Consider the following 26,193-nt stretch of genomic DNA (forward strand, 5'->3'; position numbering starts at 1 on the left):
GTTATAGAATACTCTTGAGACTCCGACCTCATGAGTTAGATGGGTGGCGATGTTCACGTAGTGATATCTATGGGCTCCGGCAATAACTTATCGGCAGGTGGGTTGTAAGCTCGTGCATCAATCTACGCCATAAATAAACAGAGTCATCGCAGCTTAAAGTATAGGATGGTATTTTATATTTTTTCTATAATTTTGTGTATGTTTATTTATATAAATTGTTCATGTTTATATCTCCTAAATACTAATAATACAAAATATTTGTTTTTACGAGTTTAATGGTTTCGGTAGCTATTCTAAAAACATCATCCAGACATTCTGACACTTAGCAATCTATGTTTTGAAATTAAACATTAAAACTACGCAAATCTCATCTTGTACAGACCACAACTGTGTGTAGAAACGTTAGTGCCATATTATTCTTGTGTTTTATTATAATAGAACATTTATTTTATTGTTTGTCCTCGACGGATCAGCCCCGAGAATTAGAGGCTTTTGTTTTGGCTTTTATACCCTCATTTACTTGGACATTACTTTGAATCGTGTTATTTAAATTAAGCTGCTTAGTTTGAGCATTTTGTATTAAAAATACAGACCATGAAGATTTGCTTTGCGGAACGCGAGTCTAGCAGTGTTGTTGGACTGCCTTTTAGAATAATATTATTTAGCTTGACTTAATTGAATTAAATGGCTTTTTGTTTATGATGTGAGATGTAATTTATTGGTTATACTTTTAATATTGTCGACATCCTTGTTTTCTAACGGTTGGTGATCAGTTTCGGTTTAAGACTTTTTAAATGGCGGTAGCATGTGCGTAGGTACTACTGGAATGATTATTTCATGTTTTATTCATTGTTACAAAGTTATTTTTGCTACTAGTATTACGTTTTCAGTTTGATTAATAACTATTTAACTAAATTCTAATAACTCTTTTTTCTTAATTAACGTCCTCAATTAAGCTTTCGTTTAAGCTATTAATAACTAGCGTTTAATCCTTCGAAGTAATTGTAACTAATTGCACAAAATTCGCATTGCAAAGTCGCACACAACATGCTTATTACGTTAAGCTTTACGAAAACTTTTACAGGTAAGCTTAAAAGAAAGGTTATACAGGCAACGTTTTGCAAGTAGCAATACAAAAGAAATTTAATTGTAAAATTAATTATAATTAATTAAAGTAAATGGACTATGTTCAAATAAAATACAATAATTGGTATTAAACAATGAGACTTTCAAGTTAAGGTAATCTGTAATGAATGAAATTAAGACTGATTAAATCGTGACTACTATCCGTATAATCTCAGTATTAGAAGCGAAGCGAACTAAGCTAAGGTCATGATGTCTTTGAGTGGGCGATGACATTTAATTTCAATGTTTATGTGCCTTCTATTCCAGTGTTTCAAATATGGTTTTAACTAAAATGAACTGACTTAGTGCCTTTTGTTCCATCAAAATGCTATGGCCCTTTGAAGTCTCTATGTATTATATTTGGATACATCTACCTTCAATTCAATTACCTCTTTGTGGTATAAACAAGGCCACTAAGATAACAGACACACCACGCGTGTGAGGACTTACATCAAGGTTTTGGGAAACTTAGACGATAGCTAGACAAGGTAAAAGTCGCGTTCCTTTTTTCTTCCTTTCTTCTTTTTATTTCATCTTTCTTCTTTTGTCTTTTTAAACACTTTAATCAATGCCACGATCAGGGGCCAAAGCTCTATCGATAGCTAAAATGGCGGCAGCCTTGATTCTTCTCCAGCCTCTTAGGATGCACTTTTTTGCTTTTGCCTTGAAAGTGTTCGTTGGATTCCGAGTTTGTGGTGGTAAGGCCCTTTTTCTTGCGCGACGATAGAGCTGAATTTCAATGAGGAGAGTCACGCCTGAATCAGTGATGGTTAGAAAATTATTAAACGTTTGTTTTCTTACGAATGAGGTCAGTAAGAATGATGTGGCTCATTTTGGAATGTAACATTGAAATATCTAATACAATAATTTAGTAGGCAGAGTCTTGGCTTGTCGCTGGGCTTGTCCATGAGCAACAGTGGCTACTCACTGTGGGTTATAAGCACGTCTGTCTACAAAGATGGCAAAATAAAAATAAAACTCTAAATTGGTTCACGGATAATTATCATTTTAAATAGTTTTAAAAGTAATTGACCAGAGTCAAATGGATTGATTAGGTTACTTTGTTATTAAAATTAATTAATTACCGGCGAGAAGATGACCAATGCCAAGAAGACAGAAGGCGCCACGTAGCATTGTCAAAGACACTGGTTCTAAACCTTTCGAAGTTTCATTTTGGATCTGAAAATTTTTTAATAAGATTTTATACTCGGTTGTAGCATGTTTTCTGGAGTGAGGTTCATGCGAGATGGTACTTTATTGCTTAGATGGGCGAACGAGCTCACGGCCTACCTGGTGTTAAGTGATTGCCGGAGCCCATAGACATCTACAACTTAAATGCCGCCACCCATCTCGAGATATGAGTTCTAAGGTGTAGAATGGCTGCCCCGCCCTTGAAACCGAAACGCATTATTGCTTCACGGCAGAAATAGACAGGGTGATGGTACCCACCAGTGCGAAATCACGAGACGTTCTATCACCAGATCGACGAAGTTGTAACGAAGAATTTATGCGTTATAAAGGGTGGATCGTGTATCCAAAAACTTTTATACCTAGGGTTGCCGTATGTATGTGGAGTGTGTATCAACTTCATGTTGATTCTGGGTTCCAGATTGTCAGGGCCGGCGCTAGCTTCCTTAGGGTTCATACATAAATTACGTCACACATTAATGGGAGGGAGGGTATTACCGGAATGTGACAAAATATTTGTGGTGACGTGACGAGAAAATTTAAAACATTAAAACGCAAAATTCGTATATAGATAAAAATATTTAAAAAGTTACGAACTCGATCTTTATTTATTAATACTTTAGCGTTCTCGCTATGAAATTATCTCGCACGCACATTTAACTTCAAGTGTGGCATTGTAAGCACACAAGCAGCACAGATTAATATTAGTTACTACGTTGAATGCAAGTGAGACACTAAAACTCACGTGACTTCGCAATGTTAAGGGTTTAAATAGATTTTACTTGGGGAGTGCTCTTAGAGTGTGATTTTATTAAGGGTTATTTAATAAAAAAAACACGCGTGGCACTCGGGGACTGCCACGGTAAAGCTATTGCAAAGCATTTTTTTATCAACTTATGCAATTATAATTAGACAATAATAATTTAATATTATAACAATGATAAAATAAGACCACGCTATATTTATAAACATTAACAAAAGCCAAACATTAACTGTCCCCTTCACACTCATAAGCTAGACCGCGCGGGAGAGAGATGGGCAGACTTTTCATGATGCGCATGCAGTGCGATGTCACGCCGCGCGTTTATTCTCAAACACTACACAAGCGCAACGTGTGAATGTGTTGAGCGCGAGCTACATGGTAGGCGGAGTGGGGGGTGTTAGGTTTTATTTTCGTTACGGAATTTCTTTATTCGGTCGCCGCGGTCAAAGCCCGCGATAAAAGCTATGCAATAGCTTGTAAGAAAAAAAACTGACATTTTGGCGAAAATGTGATGAGTGTGACGGCGAAGGACGAGAGATGTTAAAAAGTTCTGAAATTCGTGTAATTTATGGATAGCCCTTTCTCTAAAATGAAGTTCAAATGTGGGGAATGTGATTAGATACCTGAGTGACTGCAGCAGTTTCTCCAGTTTTTTCGGTGCTTAAGTTTTCACTCTCAGTTACTGGTTCGGATCTTCTGGATTGTTCTGGAAGATTCTTGTATTCGTCTGTCGTCATTTTGCCGAGGATGCCTGCTTCGAATAACGTCATTACTCTGGAAACGATAATCTCCGATGAGTTCAGTAGGCAGCGGCTTGGCTCTGCCCCTGGCATTGCTGAAGTTCATGGGCGACGGTAACCACTCACCATCAGGTGGGCCGTATGCTCGTCTGCCTACAAGGGCAATAAAAAAAAAGAAAAAAGAAAGTTCGTACAACAATAGCAAAATTTAGTGTATGTAACATGTTTATAGTTATTATGACACTACTTTCAGATAAAAAATGTGTATAGTTGATTGATAGTAAAGACAGGGGGTTGCCATTACAAAGTTTAAAATTTATCACTAAATATATTTTAGGTAATTAATAAAATTGTTGTTATTTGATCAACCTTTTATTATTTTACTAAAAATTTTCAGTTACTGTCAGAATATTAATGAACGAGGTATATAGAATTAAGCAACAGTAAAATGGCTTCTCAATTTGTTTACCGACCGGAATTAATCTGTGGCTATGATAATATTTTCCCAGGCTATTATGACAACACATATATACAGTTCTTTCTTCATTGAATTGAACTATTTTAAACTTGTTACTGCCTAATTCAAACTTGCTTATGCCCTCTTTGACGATGATTGGTAGAAGTCGTTTATAGGTAAGCCATGCCAAGTGCTTAGCCTAGCGTTATCTACCAAAAATTGTTACGATATATTTAGTCCAACTATTCAACGCTCGTTGGTGTAGATTGGGAGATGCTTATGTCCAGTTGTTCAGTGGACGACTGTGGGTTGATGATGATGATGGTACAGCACTTGGTAGTAGCATATATGCTACATCAGTTTCCTCGAACTCCTTCTCAATAATCTGTAGTAGTTGTACCTCTTGTCTTAACCTTCCCACCAGTTCCTTATTTTATCCTAGAAGGGCAGGCGACTTATTGTAGCTTCCTCGGAAACTTTGTGTCAAATAAAACAATAATATGGATTCAAGATGACTTTTTCTAGACGAAAAAGGACCTTTCAAGCTATCTGCGAGGTTTATTTTTCCACAGGAGAAAATCGCCGGATCTCGTATCCTGATCCCGTATGTGGGAGTTGAACCTCACTAAAAATCCTGCCGCTCACAGCTGGCGCCCTATTCCGGACCGGGCCGGAGCCCAGTCGGAGCCATTGAGACGGCGGGACAGGGTTTACGCAGAGCAAAATCAAGCAAAAAATCCATCCCGTATCTGCGAGGTGATTCTATCAATTGCCTACAGTTATCGGTTTCGATGAAGCGTTTGAATGAATAAAACTGTTTTTTATGGTATATACGGTGGACAGTGGCTGAGCTGTTTCCTGGCATAGATCGTGTTCATGAACAGCGGTTACCACTAATAAATGAGATGCACTCTGATTTGTGTTTTAAGACATTAGAAAGAAAAGAAAAAAAAATCATTACATCCCTTCTACATTTTCTATATATCTCTTCAAACAATAATTAAAACTAGTGGTCCCGCAAGAGTCGAAATTCGACTTTCAATAATTGAAATTATATGTTTAAACATTATTACGGTTCTATTGTCAAAGACTATTAAGCTTCTATAATCACAGATTTCGCCAAGACTACACTATAGACAAATAATATTAAGCTATTCTCAATTCGACCACAGATTATAAACAATATCAAAAGTTTGACAGTAAACAAAGAGTATAGGTATAATATATGTGTATGTGTGTCAAATACATGGTAGTGTGTGTAATGTTTTTTTATTGAATTAATGTATTTTTTATGCATAATTAAAAAAAAATAACCTTCTTTATATTCTCTATAAGTGTGGGAAATTTCATACTTCTCCGTCCGCGCTATTTTCGTAAAACGGAGTACAAAGTTTTTGCTTCACGTATTAATATATAGATGTACTTACACATTGTTAATAGTCTCCAAATACGGACTGCCTATTTGAAAGGCGATGGCCGAGTATCTCGTATAGAGCTTCTCACTCAGATGAAAATTATGTGAACCTGCAAAAAGTAAATGTTTAGCCTGGGATTTGGCAGGCGATATGTCGTGTCGTGTCATGTCGCAGGCATCGGCTTGGCATTGCCCCTGTCATTGCTGATGTCCGTGAGAGAAGGCCACTACTGACCATAAGGTGAGTGGAATGATTGTCTGTCTACAATGGGAATAATAAAAATCCACCAGTTTTTTTTCTTTATTTTTTTTATTTTTTTTTATTGCTTTGTTGGGTGGACGAGCTCACAGCCCAAGTGGTGTTAAGTGATTACTGGAGCCCATAGATATTTACAACGTAAATGCGCCACCCACCTTGCGATGTAAGTTCTAAGGTCTCCTCAGTATAGTTACAAATGCTGCCCGCCCTTCAAACCGATACGCAATACTGCTATACGACAGAAACAGGCAGGGTGGTGAAACCTACCCGCGCGGACTCACAAGAGGTCCTACCCACCAGTAAGCGTTTTTTTAGCACTATCGAAGACACCGTACAATACGGCCTAATGGTCTTAAGTAGTCACTATCATAGATAAAAGTGATAATTGTAGGGGCACAATTGAGTCACTGGTTACAGCTTTTATTATATATATTTTTTCGGTCATTAAGTTGCTCAATTACCATCCAACAAATCAAAGCTATAAAAAAAAAACGCGTCACGCGATTATCTTTGTACAATCTATAACGTCCTTTTAGTCCACTATTAGAATTACTCTATAATAAATGTTTGGGTTTCGTTCTCACCAAATCTTTCAGTATCATAGTAAAGGGTCTCCCGCCCGCCGAGCACCGCGACCCGTCTCCTGTTGAGTACGAGTCTGACTCCGGCTTCCACGTTGTGAACTCGCTGGACCCTTTGTCTTTTCATCAGTTTAGCAAGACGACCGTATACTCCGGTTCCGTTCTAGATTAACACTTGAAATTAATTTTATGGGTGCTGGTAGTGGTGGTAGTGGTTTTATGGTGGTGGAAAATTCTGGTTTGAAAGTCGGGTCAAGGTTGTCCCATTGAGGTTTCGACCTCACGTCGCTGCTACGGTAGTTACGTTCTCTGATATCTATGACGTTTGGTAACTATTTAGGCGTAGCAAATTTAAATATATCAACAATATCTTATGCTATAATATGTTGTACATCACTATTATATCAATTAAAGAAAAAAAAACCGTACACTATGGGATACATTACATCTTGTTTTTATGAAAGAAATGAGTTATGTACTCATAATCGGCTTGTTACACAGTAGCGCTTTGTAACCAGATAACGCTCACAACGTCATCATTGTTTAATTTCATAATTGGGCTTAGATAACACGCATACTGTTCACTGTATTCGATACCCGGAAATAGAATAATGAGAGCCCCTTGTTTGTAATAGTATATAAGCATAAGATCTTTATTAATAAATCAGTCCTTAATCATCCTCTGCGCTGAACGTTAGCTTTGTCGTTTTTTTTAAAGCCGGTTCATTGCCCCGCATTATAACTGGTGCAATCAGGAAGTCGTATATATTTGTATAGAGCTTATAAAATAAATTCAGTAAAAAGTACGCTAGTAGCTAGCAGACAAGAAGTCTTTGGGCAGCAGCAGAGGCAGAGGCAGTTACACTCACCACAATCTCCAGTCTAAGAATCGGTAATGCTCGTGGGGTAAGCATATAATTCTGTTAATTCCCGAGATTTTCTACCATTCTCCCTAATTCTCTTTATTCTTTATTTGTACACACTGTTAATAAAATACAGTAATTGGGATAAGAAAGGGACTCAGAATGATAAAACCTTTACTGAGCATAAACCAGCGGTGTCTACCGATTATTCCACGTTCTCTAAACTGTTACCAAGCTACGACGGTAGCAGCAGAACGCTCGTATTTTACATCGATAGTGAAAATGTGGATAATGCACTAAATTTAATAGCTAATAGCGAAGACCCTAATATAACATTTCTTATTAGAAATAAATTAAGTGATAAAGTTGTTGACGCTTTGTCACAAAGCCCAGGTGCAAAAACCGGGATAGATATAAAAGAAGCATTGTATAAAAAAATCGGTAAACTAGAACCGAAATGCAACTTGTGCAAGAACTAATGCAAGTCTCCAGAAATAATAATTCAATAGACCAGTTTGGCAACAAAATAAGATTACTTATGTGTGCACTAATATCCAAAAATCCGGAAAATACGATTACTATGAGAAAATGGCTTTGGAAATATTCCTAGACAAACTAAATCCAATTGTAGCCATTATTATTAACCTTAAAAATACTACTAGGTACTCTAAGCAAAACTCAAATTTTAAAACTTAATACCAAACAATTAAAATCTGTAATAAAATATAGACATCACTTCAACAGCCATACGATATATTAAAATAATTAGAAAACGCCTTTGCCACATTAATAAATTCCATCATAATTATGATCGACTCAGTATACTTAATTGAAGAACTAAATTTAATACAAAATGAAATTAAGGGAAACCTTCCTTTTAACCCTAATATGAAAAGTATACACCTCTGGGAAAAAGCCATAGTAAAGGCATTTACCAAAAACGAAACACACACCTTCATAATGAGAAAATGGCTTTGGAAACATTCCTAGATAAACTTAATCCAATTACAGTCATTTTTATTAAACTTAAAAATTTAGAAAATTTAGAACAGGCCGTCTTACGGTAGCAAAACAACAATGATTCTTCTGATTGAGTTTTAAATTAAGATATTTTATTACGAAATTGTTGTTTTTTTTTATTCTTTATGTGAAATGTTATTATCAATGAATGTAATATGGTTGCAACATCTAAAGTAAATTGAAAAAAAAATTAAATAGATAATGCATATCCCACTAGTTGCAGAACAACCCTATAACCTACTTCACCTTTACTGCATCTCGAATACTTCTTCCTAAAAATAACCTACTTATCTTGGGAAATAACGAATTTGCCTATTCCCATGAGCCATGCCTCGATATCACAGAAGATGCGGTCATCTGCAGACATCTGGAGTGGTAAACTTTGCTACACTCAAACGATTGCATTACCCGTTTGAAACAACATCAAAAGTGTCTTAACTGCATCTACGCTATAGCGACGTATGAACACACCTTTGTGCAACAAATCAAAGGTATTAAATAGCGGGATAGTAATTCTGAAACAAGAAGAAGTCATGAAAACAGTTTGTATCGACGACGTCCAGTAACAAAGGAGCAAAGGAATCTTCTTGATCACCGCTAATAACAACTGTAATGTACAAATAGTAGACAAAATATTAAAGACGCATCAGCGTTACATCAATATCAGAGAAACAATAGCACACCATAATAAAGGTGGATAAATCTCAGAATGCTCTGACACAGTCAGAGAAGATTGAAATCCCGGAAACAGACACCATTTGCTTCCCCAGAACACCCAGCTAGCAATCAATACTCCTATACATTATAGTACTACTGGTAGTAATTGGGGCAGCCATTCTCAAGGATTAGTGGAAACCCAGGTCGGCGCATCTCCTGATACAGCAGCAGCCCGAGGTTGAGGAAGAACAGCTCCTGTCTATATGCCTCCATTAATGGTGCAGGAGTTATGTAGTAATAACGAGCCTATTAGACTATGGTGCTTTAACCAGATAACGTTCACAACATCATCACTGTTTAATTGAGTAATTAGGTTTAGATAACATCAATAAAGTTCACTGTATTCAATATCAGGAAATAGAATAATGTAAACCCCATGTTTGTAATGTAGTATATAAAGCTTAAGATTATGAATAAATCAGTCGTTATCCATTCTCTGCTTTGAACGATAGCTCTGTTGTTTCTTTTAAAAAGCCTGTTGTACTACCCCGCCACACATAACTCATGCAAGGTTTTTTTCACTGGTAACCTTCCTGGTAGCCTTAGGGGTTATTCCAGTTAGACACTGGCTGTAGAAAAATCTTGACCCGATCACGAACGTCTTTAAGCCGAAAATGCAAAATGGCTTCAGAGAAGAAAGAAATCAGAGTACGGTGAAATCAACGTGTTTGTAATTGTAAAATTAGAAATGAGAATTGTAAGAATTTTCGATGTCTTGTAATTGATCGTAATTGATTGTTGGGAAGCTTTAGGTCTACAGAGACTAGTTAATTCTCTATTTGTTTAATTCATGGCACTGTAAAGATTTTTTTTAAGACAGCTCATATTTTCTCATATTGGCCAAGAGAGAATTCTATATTGAGCCCTAAGTAAATAATAATTATATTACTTTCATGGGACTTCATATTTGCGTGTAGCTTGTCATAGTCTGAAGCTCACCTCCAAAATACTCAATGAAGAACTATGACTTTCCACCACCAGTTCATATCCGTGTTCTCTCATGGCCTCCTCCAAAGCGGGCAAAGTCCCTATTGGTGGTTCCTTAGCTGGCCTGGCCAGTAAACTAGTGAGGTTGGCTGAGTACATGTCGCCGATCACGTACGTGGCACCGAGCGAAATGAGGACGGTTACCAGGCGTGCCTTGTGGGTGCTAGACGGTTCCTTGGTCGAAGCTGTTGATTTAAAATATTTAGTATGGAGAAATTAAAATAATTATGGGGTACTTTGAATATGATAACATAGATAGAGATTAAATGTTTGTTTATTACCTATTGGTATTGGAAAATGACTAGATTACTAGATAGTAGATATCACCAGATACTAGATATCACCAGATACTAGATATCACCAGATACTAGATATTACTAGAAATTATTAGATATTTGTATTGGCTAATATTTTTTGAAAGAAACGAAAATACAGACAAACCTTCACAGCGTGACGCGTGAAGTAGTCGCGATATTTGAACTTTCTACGTATTCACGCTTAGTAATGAATATTGTTTCAAGCTCAATTTAACTTAGCAGTCTATTACAGCTTTAACTACTACAATCTCTCAATAGCTTGTATATAATGCAAAATTTAAACATAAATGAAAATGGGTTTTCACGAACATAAAATAGAAATATCATCAATGTGGCCGAAGTCGAGTATCTATTATTAAGGATAATCTACGAGTCAGATCTTTATAATATGGGACCAAATCAGCTGCCAAATAAAAAAAAATCATTAATATCGGTTCACATAGATAAAAGTTCCGAGCAAACACACATATAAAAAGTTACAGTCGACTGTGAATATCTACCTTTTTTGAAGTTGGACAAAAATCAACCATCCCACTCACTTACATTGCCTCAGAAACAGGGTGACTGTGAACCAACAGCAGTTGTTAAGTAGTCCCATCTGATCACGTTTTTTCCGTTGCCATAGCGACGGTGCTGCTATCACAATCCAGAGCGCGGGCCCCGTGATGAATAGAGTTGCACATACTAATGGCCAAACCTGAATATAGTATAAAGAAAGGGAGAACATTTGTAAAATAATTGTGAGTACCATAATATTATTTTACAGTCAAATTGCGGATCACAGTCAAATTCAGAAATGCAAATAAAGTTACCGATAAATTGACACGGTTATCTTTCTTTGGAGATCGAAATGCAGAATAGCCTAGAGGATTAAATGAGTATGGTGCTCCTCATCTGTTAAATATATCATCAGAACTAAATGCAAATACATATTTTTTGTTACATTATGATTATATCTTTCATTACAAAAGTCACTTTGTTATGTTAGGTGTAATGTAGTGAATTGGTCCCGTAAAACATTCATATATCTAAAATATAAAATTGTTGTCTCAGTAAAATTGTTTCTCAACATCAGAAGCTCAAAGTCGAATTTTCATAATTTCAATATTCTGAATGGACTAATGTAGGTAATGACTATAATTCGTCGAATCTACAATACGTAATTCGAAGAGTGAAACCCTTTTTAGTTTAAGCAATATTTCGCTTAATATGCGCATTTGTCTCTGTAATTAAAGGTGCCTTTTATTTGGCATTAGCATCAACAGTTCGATGTTTTTAATTGAACTTCAATTAAGTTTACTTCTATAAAATGGGTGAATAAGTTTTTTGCTAATTTTGTTTTCAAAAATTTTAACCTTTAAATGGCTCTCCTGTAAAGTTGCAAAAACATCGCTAAAACGAAATAGTCCTGGATACAATCAGTATATTTTTTCATACATATTTATTTTGTACGTAGTTGGAATAATTTTTTTCCTTAATCCAGAAATGAAAGTCTTGCAGTAGATACTCCAAGACAAGACAAAGAGTTTCACAGGAACTAAAGAAATAATAACAAAATCTCACCAAACTGTCACAATGAGATTAAAAAAGTAAATAAGACCGCGCTTTTCCGAAATTAAACTACATAGTTCCATTGTTTCTACGTTCTTACCTCCCAACGAAAAGGTCTAATGATGGCTAAGGTCTCGCTTAGCTTGGCCGGGGCATGGGTTAAGAAGGCACCAGAATCTGCGAGTGTCAAGAATGAAAATTCGACAGCCTGCAGTCGCTCCCAAGTCATTGTCACGTCTCCCAAGAAGAAATCCGCTTGCTATGTCGTAATTTAAGATTATTAATGTGTTTTTTCAGTATCATAGATATGTACTGTTTCTGGGTTTCATATTAATTTTATATAAGACTAGATAGCCGCCCGCTTCACTAGGCATTTAAAATTAACATTATAATTTCTCACCCCCACAAACATTCTCATCATTAACGCCCCTGCAACTAGTGTAGTGAGTCCAACACTCATATAAATATTAGCCTATCCATTAAATACATGTATTTTCTACATGGATACCAAGTTTCAAGTCAATCGGATGCATGATTCAGTAGTTATAACGGTACATCCGTAAAAACCACTGTAGATTTATATATTAGTAAAGATGTGATTCGAAACTTGATAATAACACACGCTATATTTTCTAGGGATGAAGGGTTGTTTGTTATACTATCTGGTTCATAGTCAATTTGTAGATCGGTTTATTTGTAGATACGTTAAAATACGAATTGGTAATCAATCTCACTGTCGTGTTTATAATACCTTGTAGGTGCTGCCTGGGTAACGTCATTTATGACCAAAAGTACTCAGTTTTAGTCCCGGTTATAAAGAAACTTTGTGTGAAATTTCATTTAAATCCATTCAACAATTTTTTGGGTGATTGTGTTTAATATTTATTATTATATAATACTATATATTAATTTAAGTAAAACAACAAATCAAGATCTACCAGAAAACACCCAAACAGAGCTATATCAGTTGCTCATTTATTAGAACTTTAGACTTTATCGGTTCTACAATATCAATCAAAAACAGAAGAGACAAAACAGTCTTCATTAAAACTTCGATAACTCTCGAAGCAAAACGTAAAATATTTTCAAACTGGCAATGATCGTAATGCAAAGAAATAAGAAGTTTGTTTGTGTGTTATGAATGATGCACAAGTTCTTACCCGTTTCCAAATAAGACCGAGAGTTCCTTTGAAAGTTCCATTCCCAATTATGCCAGATCCCTGACTTCGGTCCGGGGGATCATAATATCTGTACCTATAGGTAATGAAGTAAACAGAACTTGTATGCAGAAGTAACAAGATACATGAGCTGACACACGCACAAAAATTTACTAGCTGTGTTAGAATATGGATTTATTTTTACTAGATAGAAAGTTAAACGAGCTCTCAGCCCATGTTAGTGACATATACATCATAAAAAAGAAGTGTAATATAAGTGTAAAGTGAAAATTTAAGAATGAAGAAGAAATGAGAAGAAAGGTGTTGGTAGAGGTTAGTGATGCGATCTCACACTGATTCGTACCAAGAATTACACATTATTATTATGTATGTTTCATTGTATTTACACGATGCTATTTTTCATTGTGGAAAACGTCCATGAACACATTTGGGGTATTGGACGCGAATTGCAACACTATGTTTAAACGTAGAGTGAGAAAGAATATCTTTTTAAGGTAACTTTTTATATGAGTTAAATTGAAAAATGGGTTCATTATTATGCCGATAGTTGCAGCAGTTTCGTCAACTTAAAAAATGAAGGAAGAACACAGTAGTTTCTGTCATGTTCATCAATCCAATGTTAATATCAAGCTTCAAATTTTTTGGACAATATTTCTATGTAATTACCGCTAATGTGGAGATATTCTACAGATGTACTGACTACAACTATAGTTTAAAGTTGATGCTATTATTTTACAACTAATTTGATGACACAGCAACGCGATATCGTGACGAACGTGAAATTTTACGTGACGTTTCACGTTCTCCTACCTGAAGTTCAATTTATTAGCTATCAATTTCAGTAGTTTGTCATCACGTCCGCCTGTCACATTGATGGAAGAGTCGTTGTTGTATTTCACGAAGTGCCACGGCGGAGCCTACAATCATTTTTCAATACTTACAAATACTTTTATCAATAAAATGTATGAGCATTTTTACTATTTTCTAAAATCCTTCGTTCTCGTCTGGCGCAACGAATTAAAAATGATTTTCTATATGGTTTTTTTGCTTGGAAAATAACAAAAGGTGCATCATCTCCCGTATTGGGGCTGTTGGATGCTGCATACATTTAATTTTAGTTTGCATAGGCCACGGAAAATTGCTAATTTATAATTGGGAATTTGTGTAGAGGTTTGAGATATGTTGATTGCTTAGCTGGTTGAGGTTACATTTACGTTACGACTTACGTGGAGAACGGGTACATCAAAAACTCGTCCTCTGAAGTTCTTGTAGACTTTATCAGCAGAAGGTAAAAGAGGTGACTTGTATAAACGAAAAGCCCACCAATTGACCAAAGATAGATGATTCAGTCTGTTGGGAGTCGCTTGGTTGTAGTATATTCGGAACCTAAAAAACATTAACATTGAGAGCATTGATAAGTAGTTTACGATGGGTGGACGAGCTCACAGCCTACCTGGTGTTACTGGGGCCCATAGACATCTACAACGTAAATGCGCCACCCACCTTGAGATATAGACTCTAAGGTCTCAGTATAGTTATAGCGGCTGCCCCACCCTTCAAACCGAAACGCATTACTGCTTCAAGGCAGAAATAGGCAGGGCGGTGGTACCACCTACTCGTGCGGACTCACAAGAGGTCCTACCACCAGCTGTCAATATTGAGTTTCTCTGTTGACAGGTATTAGATGGATAGTTCCCAAATGTAGAAAACTAAGTCAGTAGTACCCTTAAACGATAAGAATAGCTGTGGGAAAAATAGTCAACATTGTGAACTGTAAATATTACACTTGATAGGTGAATAGACCAACGGGCCGCTAGCAGACTAGTGGTTACATGTACGCCACCACCCTGAGACTTGCGGTTGAAATATAAAATATAGTAACAGCTATTATTCAAATTGAAACGTGTGCCAGATTTGTCACACAAATAAGCAACATAGTAGGTACGGGTTAGTCCAATACACGAATTTATTAATTTTATATGACAGCTAGCCGTACTCGCCCGCTTCGCTGAGCATTTAAAATTAGCATTATTATTTATTCTCATTATTATTAGGTAGTCCAACACTCATATAAATATTAGCCTATCCATTAAGTACACGTATTTTCTACATGGATACCAAGTTTCAAGTCGTATGCATGGTTCAGTAGTTATAACGGATACATCCGTAAAAATCACTGTAGATTTATATATTAGTATAGAATTATAGATAAACCAATGACATTCAACGCTTGGCAAAATCCATCTGCCGTTTTCCTAGACACAATACTAAACTTTAATTGCTGAGAAAATGACAAACAATGTTGAGGTGGATGATCCCACGCTGCCAATGGTATAACGGCTTTGTTTCATTTATTTTTGCAATTCCAATGAATCCTCCCCAATTTCTCTTTCACAAATAACATTGAGCGGGTAACAAAATAGTTCTTAGAATATCTACACCTTGAATGATTTCCAAGAAAACGTTTATTTCGTAACAACGTAAATTCGTTATAAATAAACGTCGCTTAAAGCGTAAATTTACGATGCTTATGAAAATAAACATGAATGAAAATACTTAGTAACAAAAGGAATTAATGGTTAAGCTTATAGGAAACCCAAAGATGGTCCTGTAACTATAGTGGTGATTCACTCTAAAAATGTATTGGTGTGATTAATATTAGACTTGTGTGATGAAAATCCACTTAAACCCGTATGAAACAAAATATTCTTAAGCAATTTTTATCTGTTAATTCCATAAAATTGATAATCGCTATTGGATTAGCACAATGAACTCTGAATAATGGAGGTATGTTAAATATTACCAAAAAATTTGCTAGAACTGCTATTAGGCTTTTCTACTTTATTCTTATTATCCATTTTGCAAATCCCAACCTTTCGGGATTATTTGGATGTTTTAAATTTTCTATAAATCCATATCAAAAATGTCACCGTAGAAAGAATCTTTGTCACAATCAACCCAAGCCTCAAGCCCAAGCCTCAACTTCTATTTTTACCAGTAACAGTACCATGTACTGTTTTAGACATTAAGTCCATTATCAAATCAAGACTGACTAGGTAATCACCACTGCTGTGTTAGAAGTGTCAGTCATAATTATGTTTCGTATTGATTAAAGTTTCCTTACATGGTCGCATATCGTCCATAAATAGTATATTTACTATCCAAAATTTCTCATTTAGCAAGTCACGATTACCTCTCCTTTCTCGACACTTTCACAATTTCTCCACAGCCTCCGTAATCTAATTATTCCAGAAGATATAAAAATACCATTGTGATTGTTTTTAACGTTATAAAGTTTCGCGTTTCCGTCGATAAATCAAGTTGAATAAAAATAGAAAATTTAATACAAAACAATTCGATATCACGGAATAAATATTTATTTTGGCGCTACTAAAATATGTTTCGGCCAGTTCCCAATCGTCGTTCTGTTCAATCGAATTACTAAGTACGTGATCGTGGAGAGCTTTGTATTCTTGTGCCCCTGACGAGGGGCGAGGCGGGGGAGGAAAGTAATTTTTAGAAATACCCTAAGGCGAGTGGTGCGCTGTCGTGAAATCAGCCGATACCTCTAGTCAAGCTATAGAAGATTATTTTTATAACCGACTTGTAATAAAATTGAAAGAAGAGACTCTCAATCTACCGCTCATGTAAATTGAATAGACATTTTAAGGCTTCATTTCAATTGTAATTAGAAATAGTGAACAGTTATGTGCCCAAATATTATTGGTTATCGTTATACAGATGAGCTTGCACATAGAAAAGACCGCGGACATCAAGTTAGGTAAAAATCATTTTATCATCAACAATTGGGCTATTAAGAGAAACAGTTATGTTGACAGTTATTTTGGGGTTTTTAAATAACGAGTGAACTTAGCCACAACATAAATGCACACTTAAGATATGAGGCGTCAATTATATTGCATTTTGCTTAGCTGTAGAAATAGGCGGGATGGAAGTGTCTACACGTGCCAGTTTACAATATGTCCTATTAGTAGACGCATGTTGGTGATCGCGGTTTGCTTTTTACTCTTGGTAGGACCTCTTGTGAGTCCGCGTGGGTAGGTACCACCACCCTGCCTATTTCTGCCGTGAAGCAGTTATGCGTTTCGGTTTGAAGGGTGGGCCAGCCGTTGTAACTGTACTTGAGACCTTAGAACTTATAACTCAAGGTGGGTGACGCATTTCCGTTGTAGATGTCTATGGGCTCTAGTAACCACTTAACAGCAGGTGGGCTGTGAGCTCGTCCACCCATCTAAGCAATAAAAAAATACCCAGATAACGTCGCTGTCCATTCTCCAGTTCACCTTAGTGGACTTCCAGGACTTAAAACATCCACGGCAAGAGCTGTTGGGTTTTCAGCACCACACAGCCAAAGCTTATAAAAGTATCCCAAAGCTTACGCAAAAACTCACAATCGCATAAAACAAATCCTCGACGCTTTCCTTGGAGCGCTTTTCATACCAATTTTCATACCAATTTCAAGTAGACGTTAGCTTGAAAGTTGAAAGTTTAAGTTAATTAACAAACTAAACTCACACAAAGGCTATGTATAGTTTGTACTTCATAGTCTATAACAAGGGAAAGATGAACTATTGTTTTTTTTTTTTTTTATTGCTTTGATGTGTGGTCGAGCTCACAGCCCACTTGGTGTTAAGTGGTTACTGGAGCCCATAGACATCTACAACGTAAATGCGCCACCCACCTTGAGATATAAGTTCTAAGATCTCAGTATAGTTACAACGGCTGCCCCACCCTTCAGACCGAAACACATTACTGCTTCACGGCAGAAATAGGCAGGGTGATGGTACCTACCCGCGCGGACTCACAAGAGGTCCTGCCACCAGTAAGGCCGAAATAGGCAGGGTGACGGTACCTAACTGTATGTATTTATATAAATTGTTTTACGCAAAATCTGTTTCTCTTAATTAAATCGAGCTATACAGATTTAAAAAAAAAAAACAACAAGCTTCCATAATAAATGGTGAAACTCCGTCGCGCATTGCACTGTTTGCTTTAACCGCGTCGAGGTTTGCATTTCATCTGATTAATGCTGTTTAATTAATACGCCACACAAATTCAACTCGTTGGATATATTTTGTGACGAATTAACAAATATATATATCGACGCTTGAAAGGCAAACGTGACTAAGCGACAATGCGTGAACTTTACAGTAGACTAATTTAAAGTTGAAATATGTACCTGAAAACAAATTTTATTTTAACGAATCTAGCTGTAGGAGAATCTAGCTAGTAGCTGCCTACAGCTACTAGCTAGATTCTCCTAGAACCCTAGTTGAAATGATTTTAATAGACCTAGAAATATATTTTTTTTGCGCATCGAATATGGTTATTGCCTATCATTTATGTACAAATCAGTTATTGTCGCTTAGTGACGTTTGCCTTTCAAGCGTGGATATATTTTGTATCTGTACACAGTGTACTGTAGTAAAAAAAAACATAGAGGCGAATTCTGTTAGCATATTTATGCTAACTTTTGATGGCGTACATAAAAATATGCAGTATTAGAAATGGCCCGTTGCTAATTTTAAATACAATTAAAAAAAAAAAAATTAGTACTGTATCTTTTCTTTTACGTGTAGAATTGACAACGATCACAGAAATACTCCAAATAGATTGAATTGTTGGACAGAACTATTCAAGGTACGCTTACGTCTACGTTTGAAATATCATTCTCTTTGAGTGGGTTACAGAAATAAATAAAATACTACATTTTGCAAAAGCAAATTAAGATCATATTTATTTTGTTCTTCTGCGATGTTACTTGAGAGCTATAAGGCGATTCAGACACTGCTCCGCGCTCCGTCGCTTGGCGCGGAGTGGCAGACTTTAATATTGTATGCAACTATGCAAGTACATCAATTAGCATAGAAAACACGCCAGGTCCAACACACCGAAATCGCGCCACGCACGGGAGCACGTCCGCGGGTAGATTTATATACGAAATTGAACGTCTTGAATGAGTTCAGTATTGCCCATTGTAACATAACTAACACTACGACGACCAAATGGAAAGTGTATTTTAATTTGGACCGCGTACAAAGCTGTCAGGCGTGGAGGTGCGGTAAAATAAGCTCTAAGAGGCAGATTAGCTCCTCCGTTGCTACGCGTGGGATCTGCTGTCACGCGCCTCCTCGCCTGGTCGCGTCGCCAATGTGTGAATCGCCTAACGTATTCATTTCTAAACCGTATTTAAAAAAGCCTTTCTCAGTGGAAAATAGTTTGACCGTGCTATTAATATAGCTGAGGTATATTCACGACGGCAAGGATTTACTACCAGATGGGACGTAAGATCATCAACCGCCAAAAACTTTAAACAATGTTCCCAAAGAAAATCAGAATGTAATCTTACACGCTCTCCCTGGGATTTGTGATGACGGCCACTCTCATTGCTTCCACCATCGTGTTCAGGAATCTATCGCTAACAGATCCGTATGGCCAGAAAAATATGTAAAGTATCGTTCGGTGAATCAAGTTGTTCTCCCTCAACTAAAAAAGAAAAATTCAAGTTTTTTGTTACCGGGCCTCATACAAATCACAAGTTGAATGTCATCTCCCATTTTGAAACACAAGGTCGCGGTTTCAATAGTGTATTGACCTTCAATGAAAATCATATAAATTGTTACAAAAAAAATCTATACCATTCTGACGTTTTATCGATGGGAAAGTGACGTTGCTTGATTGTCTGTTGGTTTGTTAAGTTTTCACACTTTGTTTGTTTTATTTAGTGGGTTGAATTTGCTCAGGACCCAATGGAGAGACCAGAGCCCACGGACATTAACAATGAAACTTTCCACCTTGAGAAACACATTCTCAGTATCAGTTCTTTAGTAGAACTGCTGCGTCATCACTGACACCGCATTACTTACTTTCTTAACGCTTCTCGGTTGAAATAGATTGGATGGTGGTACCTACCCATGCGGGCACATAAAATGTTTTACCACCACTAATCAACTGATCATCGTGATATTATGGGTACATATTGCCAAGGACCAATACCTTTGTACCTTTCATCCACAAAAAAAAGAGATTTTTTCTATATTAACGCGAGGAAAGTCGCATCTAAAAACAACTTTTTTCTATACTTATGTAAATAGCTTTTGCATTATTTACTTGGTTTCCAGATAAACATATAGAGAAAATGAGATTTCTTTTTTTACTGTTATTTATTCCGAGAGTATTGATCAATTTCGTAAGATTGCAAGAACCAACCGAGTTATTTATAAGGCAAAGAAAGAAGAATGAGTTTGCAACAGATCGATTTGAAACTCTCAATGGATACTGTTTGAATTGAACTAAACAGATTCCAGTGTTATTTAAAATTTGAAATTAGCATAATTTAAATATTGCAGTATGACTTTTTAAAATAAACAAAAAATATTTAAAACTATCGCTTTAACGAAAATTTTCTTTCCTCTATGATAAATAATTTTATTTGATTTAATTAATTTAATTTACTTAGAACGATTGATAGTTTTTGACTATAGTTGAGGTAGAGTCTAGGAGGTAGGTCTACTTTTTTGTTATATTGCTATACTTGGAGTTTGGTGATTACCGTATGCAGAGACATTACAACTTTTTTTTTCCTTTTTTTGCCCTTGTAGGCAGATAAGTATACGGTGGTGAGTGGTGGTGGATCTAATGGTGAGTGGTTATCGTTGCTCATGGGCATTAGCAATGCCAGGGGCAGAGCCAAGCCGCTACCTAGTTGTCGCAATATGCCGCCACAAACCTTATCACGTGAAGTCAAAGCTACAATATATTATTAGATACATGATGAGTATGAGTATTAATTAGTTTTATAGTGTACGTTGATGTACATATTAATATGTGCGTATTGTGTTACTTTTGTTTTTTTTTGTGTAAACTTAAATTTCTAAATTTATCTTTTTTTTTTCCTTTCATTCACTTTCTACTTATATGTGATTTTGATGGTTGGAACATGCTTGGTTATTGTTTTAGATATTTTTGTAAATATTATATGTTTGTATTGTACTGTTGATTTCCCAAATAAATAAATGACGGCTATCTCATTCTCGAGACTGAAATACATGATTGCTTTGAGGCAGAAAAAGCAGTAATATTTGACTTCGATGAGAGAAGACGAATTATGTGACTGATGAAGCCAGAGTTCAAGATGGTGTGTGGTCACGGTGGTGTCATTCACTGTTCTGCATAAAGCACCTTTATTTGTTTCAATAGGCATCTTATTTAAAGTTTTACTATCTATGTAAGCAGTAATATAATTTAATAACAAACCAATTACCTCAAGAAGCAAGTTCTCACATTCATACGGTTCGCACAAAATTAAGTTAGTGCGTTCGTCCGAGACGTCTAAAGCTTTTTTCAGGTACCCGTAGTACTGAAAAAGGGAATTACATTAATAATATTCAGTTACGAAAAATACTTTCTACTTGGTAAAAGCGATGCTAAGATCCTGTGCGAGAAAATTAAAATATAAGTTGTGAAAATTTTATTTATTTATCTATTGCTTAGATGGGTGGACGAGCTCACAGCCCACCTGGTGTTAAGTGGTTACTGGAGCCCATAGACATGTAAAACGTAAATGCGCCACCCACCTTGAGATATAAGTTCTAAGGTCTCAGTATAGTTACAACGGCTGCCCCACCCTTCAAACCGAAACGCATTACTGCTTCACGGCAGAAATAGGCAGGGTGGTGGTACCTACCCGTGCGGAATACCATCCTACCGTCCTACCACCAGTAAAACATCTGTAAATGTCTATAAATAATATCATCTTCTTCTTCTTCTGAGTCAGTCTCTTCATTGGTCTATAGTTTGAAATGTTGATCACTCGATGCAATATGCTCCCCACGTGTTCCTGTCCTCGGCGGTCATAATATTATAGATATTCATAAATAATATTTGATTTATTTATGTATGTCGCGCACGGCACGAGACTTGCGATTTCACTGGTGTTTATTTGAAAAGAAAGAAACACGTTGCATTTTCTCGGGATGGACAGTTGTTTCCGTCACTCTCTGATCCATAAACTATAAGTCCCTTTGTAGATCCGACGAAATGTAAAATAACGAACCAGTGAACGCATTTTAGTGTTTATTATAGATACGAGTATATCTAGTTGTCGTCGCATTGACCATTTGCGGAATTCTAGCACTTTCGGCGACAACAACATCGAAAGAAACAAACTTTAGTAAGTAGTATATAGGTCATTTCATGCGTGATCAGGATTTGGGGAGTCTTCAGCGGCGGCAACGATAACTACTCCTCGAATCCTGATCGGGGAGTAGTTCAGGAGCAAGTCACCGTCTTCGCCATAGACACGTCCTTACGGATTCATCAGATCCAATAACTCTTGCTTTAGATACCTTCAGCTCTAACACTAGGCTTTAGGCTTAGGCTTAGGGATCCCGGTAACGAGTTCGACGTGCCACCTAACCCATGCCTCAGCCCGCTGAGTTTCTCGCCGGATCTTCTCAGCGTGTCGCGATTCCGATTCGGGAGTAGATTCATTCGGGAAGCAGCTACTCTTGAGTTGTTAGGTCTCCTTCGGAGGCGCTCGGGCAGCTGTTAGCCAATCCCACCCCTCCTGGCTGAGCCTTGCTCGCCAACCTGTCCTGGTGAAACTGGAAAGTGGGTAGGATAATGCAGACTAAAACCTATAGTGACTTCCTGAATAACAGTTAAACCAAACGAGCAGAAGATTTGGTCATAGTGCTCTGGCTCGGGAATGGATGGAAGTTCATTCCAGAGCGGGATGTCATGTGCTAAAATGGTGCTACTATGGATACTGTGGATTCGATACAATAAAGACAGCATAAAAATAAATAGATGACAAACAGCTTGGTCAATGTCCGTAAATCTACCAAATATATGTAAAATAAAATGGTAAACATAATTAAAAGTTATTCCACCGTTTATACATAGTATATCGCGTATTTGCACGTTTTTTCGAAATTAATCCGTAAAAGTAGTTTATTAAGGTTTCGGTTATTATTTTATTTTAAATATTTTATATACTATTCCTACCATTTCCTTGTTTTCCATAGCAGCTATATCAAGGTTAACGACCTGAATGTTATGTTGGCAGAGCAAACGTAGTAACTCAAATACATCTTGGGATCTGGAAAATATAATGTTATCTAAATAAATTATTTTTATTGACGCCGCGATGAATTCAGGGTCATGGTTCTTGTTGTCATCGAGATATCACAGATGATGTTTCTAGTTTAGAAGGGTTATTAAAGTCCTGTATGTATTCTACCAATAATGTATGTTTTAGCCGTCGTGGCCTAAAGGATAACACGTCCAGTGTATTCGTATGTAGCGATGCAACGGTGCTCGAATCCCGTAGACGCGGTACTAATTTTTCTAATGAAATACGTACTTAACTAATGTTCATGATTGACTTCCACGGTGAAGGAATAACATCGTGTAATAAAATTAAACCCGCAAAATTATAATTTGCCTAATGATTGGTGAGTCCGCACGGGTAGGTACCACCACCCTGCCTATTTTTGCTGTGAAGCAGTAATGTGCTCCAGTAACCACTTAACACTACGTGGGCTGTGAGCTCGTCCACCCAAGCAATAAAAAAAAAACGTCAACGTCTCAACCCAACGTCTCGATTCTCGTCATTCGATTCTAATTGACTCTTCTCAGACTCAGGCGATAATTTGTTGTGAAATATACATTTTCAGTTTTGTTTGGTCATAGTATTGAAAAGTGGAGAATGTGGCGTTGGTGACTATCTGTTACGGTAATTATATATAAAAAAGAAACAGGTTTTGTATTATTTTGTCAAAAATTAATTTCTTTACACTAAAAGAGTGTAAAATGTATAAAATAAAATGTAAAAACTACCAATCGACGTCAATAAATTACCAGACAAGTCTCAGGTATTTGTCTAGTCACTAAATAGCTGTTTATTTGCAAAAGAAATCTTTCATATCATCTATTATATTGAGTGACTCCGTGGTGCAGTAGTTAGCGGTTCCGACTGGTGCGCCGAGGGTCGTGGGTTCGATTTCCGCATCGGGCAGGCATTCGTGTGATGAACAGGCTAGTTTGCTCTATGTATGAGTGTTTATTATCTATATATGTGTATATTTAAACGTATATAAGTATATATGTCAGACTCAGGCACCATAACACCGGGAATATTAATTTGAGGCCGGATGACCGTGTGTGATTTGTTTCCTTTTTTTCCATGTTTTACAGTTAATCAAGCCAGAGTGATATTTTGTGGGAACTCACCTAATATTTGTCGAATTCCCTCTCACCACAGTCATTTCTTTAGAAGGCAAACTTTCAGCTATATCTTTAATGGCTACATTGAAATCTTTCGGTAATTTCGTCATTTTATCCGAGATTATTTCTTTTATATCAAAAAAACAATCAGCATCTGTCAACAGCAAGAACAGCATGAGAAAAAACGGCTTCATTTTTCGTTCACACACTTATTTGGAAATTAGGTCTAGGATAGTCGTCTCATTTTCGACGAGTAGATAATTGTGGGCAATATTCCCCGATATTACTCTTTATATAACTTTCATATTAGATTAATAATGTGTAGATTAAAATATTAATAGAGGGGACATTTCAATGAAGTTTTACTTGTTTTAGTTTTATTTTTTATTGCTTAAATAGGTGGACGAGCTCATAGCCCACCTGGTGTTAAGTGGTTACTGGAGCCCATAGACATCTACAACGTAAATGTGCCTCCCACCTTGAGATATAAGTTCTAAATATAGTTACAACGGCTGTCCCACCCTTCAAAGCGAAACACATTACTGCTTCACGGCAGAAATAGGCAGGGCGGTGGTACCTACAAACGCGGATTAAAGCGGTCCTACCAATAGTAAGTCTTTTAATTTAATTAAATTTTATTGAGGTCAAACAAAATACTAACGTTAACAGTTTTTGTGGGAAATTTATGAGCGTCTATATCGAATAATAATAAGATAAACTCTTATAAAAATAACGAAAACTAACGATTTTTTATCTTATACCTTTAAACGAGCAATTCTTGTATATTAATATATCTATATATATATTAAAATATATATAGTCGGAATCTCGGAAGCGGCTTCAACGATTTTCATGAAATTTAGTATACAGGGGATTTCGGGGGCGATAAATCGATCTAGCTACGATTTATTTTCAGAAAATGTTGTTTTATTCGTGTTTTCAATAATCAACTCTTCTCGACATCTATTGGCGAATAATAATACTATTTTTCTTAATTGAGGGCAACTAACCAAGATGGCGTTATCAAAAAAAAAAACGAGCAAAGATCGATCATCATCTAGTGTTGTTAAACAGACGAATATTCTATCAGAAAGTTAGAGATTGAAGTAGTCCTTGGACACTAAAAAAATTATGTTATGTGTGTTGTTACCTTTAAGCGTGGTTCGTTAATATATATATTTTTTCTAGAAATTATCTTTTTTTATAGTATACCAGATGACCCACGTGCTTAAATTATGTGATCGTGAAAGTTCGTGTTATCATAATTAATATGAAGCAAAACAGAATCATGTTTCGGTGGACCGAGCTATGAATTGTATTTGAGAATTATGTTAATGCATAAACTTTTGGTTAGGTGAGTTTGTTAGTTGTGATGTTGTTAGCATTGTTCCGATGGTATGTTATGTTATTTGGGAGGAGATTTTAGTGAAATATTAGTGATTTCTTAATGTAATATACATGTAAATTAATATGAATATTAAATTATACACATACATATATTTGCATGAGATATAATGATATTAGTGACTACATAACGGATTCATGGCTAGAGGAACCTGAGTACACAAAATTTTAACTTGGCTTAGAAATTGTATCATTGTATTTAATCGATGCTTTCGAAATGTGGTGTTGGAGACGCATGCTAAGAATTCCGTGGACAGCCTTCCGGACTAACGTGTCGATATTGAAGCAACTGGGCATCAAAATCAGACTGTGTACTGTATGTCTGAAGCGGATCCTCGAATATTTTGGTCACATTGCGAGGAAAGACGGCGATAACCTG

General features: G+C 36.4%; 1 protein-coding gene across 1 annotated transcript; it reads right to left on the reverse strand.

Moving 5' to 3' along the window:
* Window positions 1-257: 257 nt before the first annotated feature.
* On the reverse strand, window positions 258-24,604 carry LOC101736923 (ionotropic receptor 40a). The gene is made up of 15 exons (XM_021347009.3): window positions 24,417-24,604; window positions 23,190-23,283; window positions 21,445-21,540; window positions 19,531-19,667; window positions 14,387-14,546; window positions 13,971-14,077; window positions 13,143-13,236; window positions 12,083-12,241; window positions 10,975-11,128; window positions 10,067-10,299; window positions 6,531-6,690; window positions 5,701-5,797; window positions 3,700-3,850; window positions 2,211-2,304; window positions 258-1,880 (listed from the first exon to the last, which is right to left on the reverse strand). Exons 1-15 carry the CDS (start codon window positions 24,602-24,604, stop codon window positions 1,687-1,689), a joined length of 2,118 nt encoding a protein of 705 aa, XP_021202684.1. The 3' UTR covers window positions 258-1,686.
* Window positions 24,605-26,193: the final 1,589 nt, after the last annotated feature.

Source organism: Bombyx mori, chromosome 22 (assembly GCF_030269925.1).
Source record: "Bombyx mori chromosome 22, ASM3026992v2".
Classification (NCBI taxonomy): domain Eukaryota; kingdom Metazoa; phylum Arthropoda; class Insecta; order Lepidoptera; family Bombycidae; genus Bombyx; species Bombyx mori.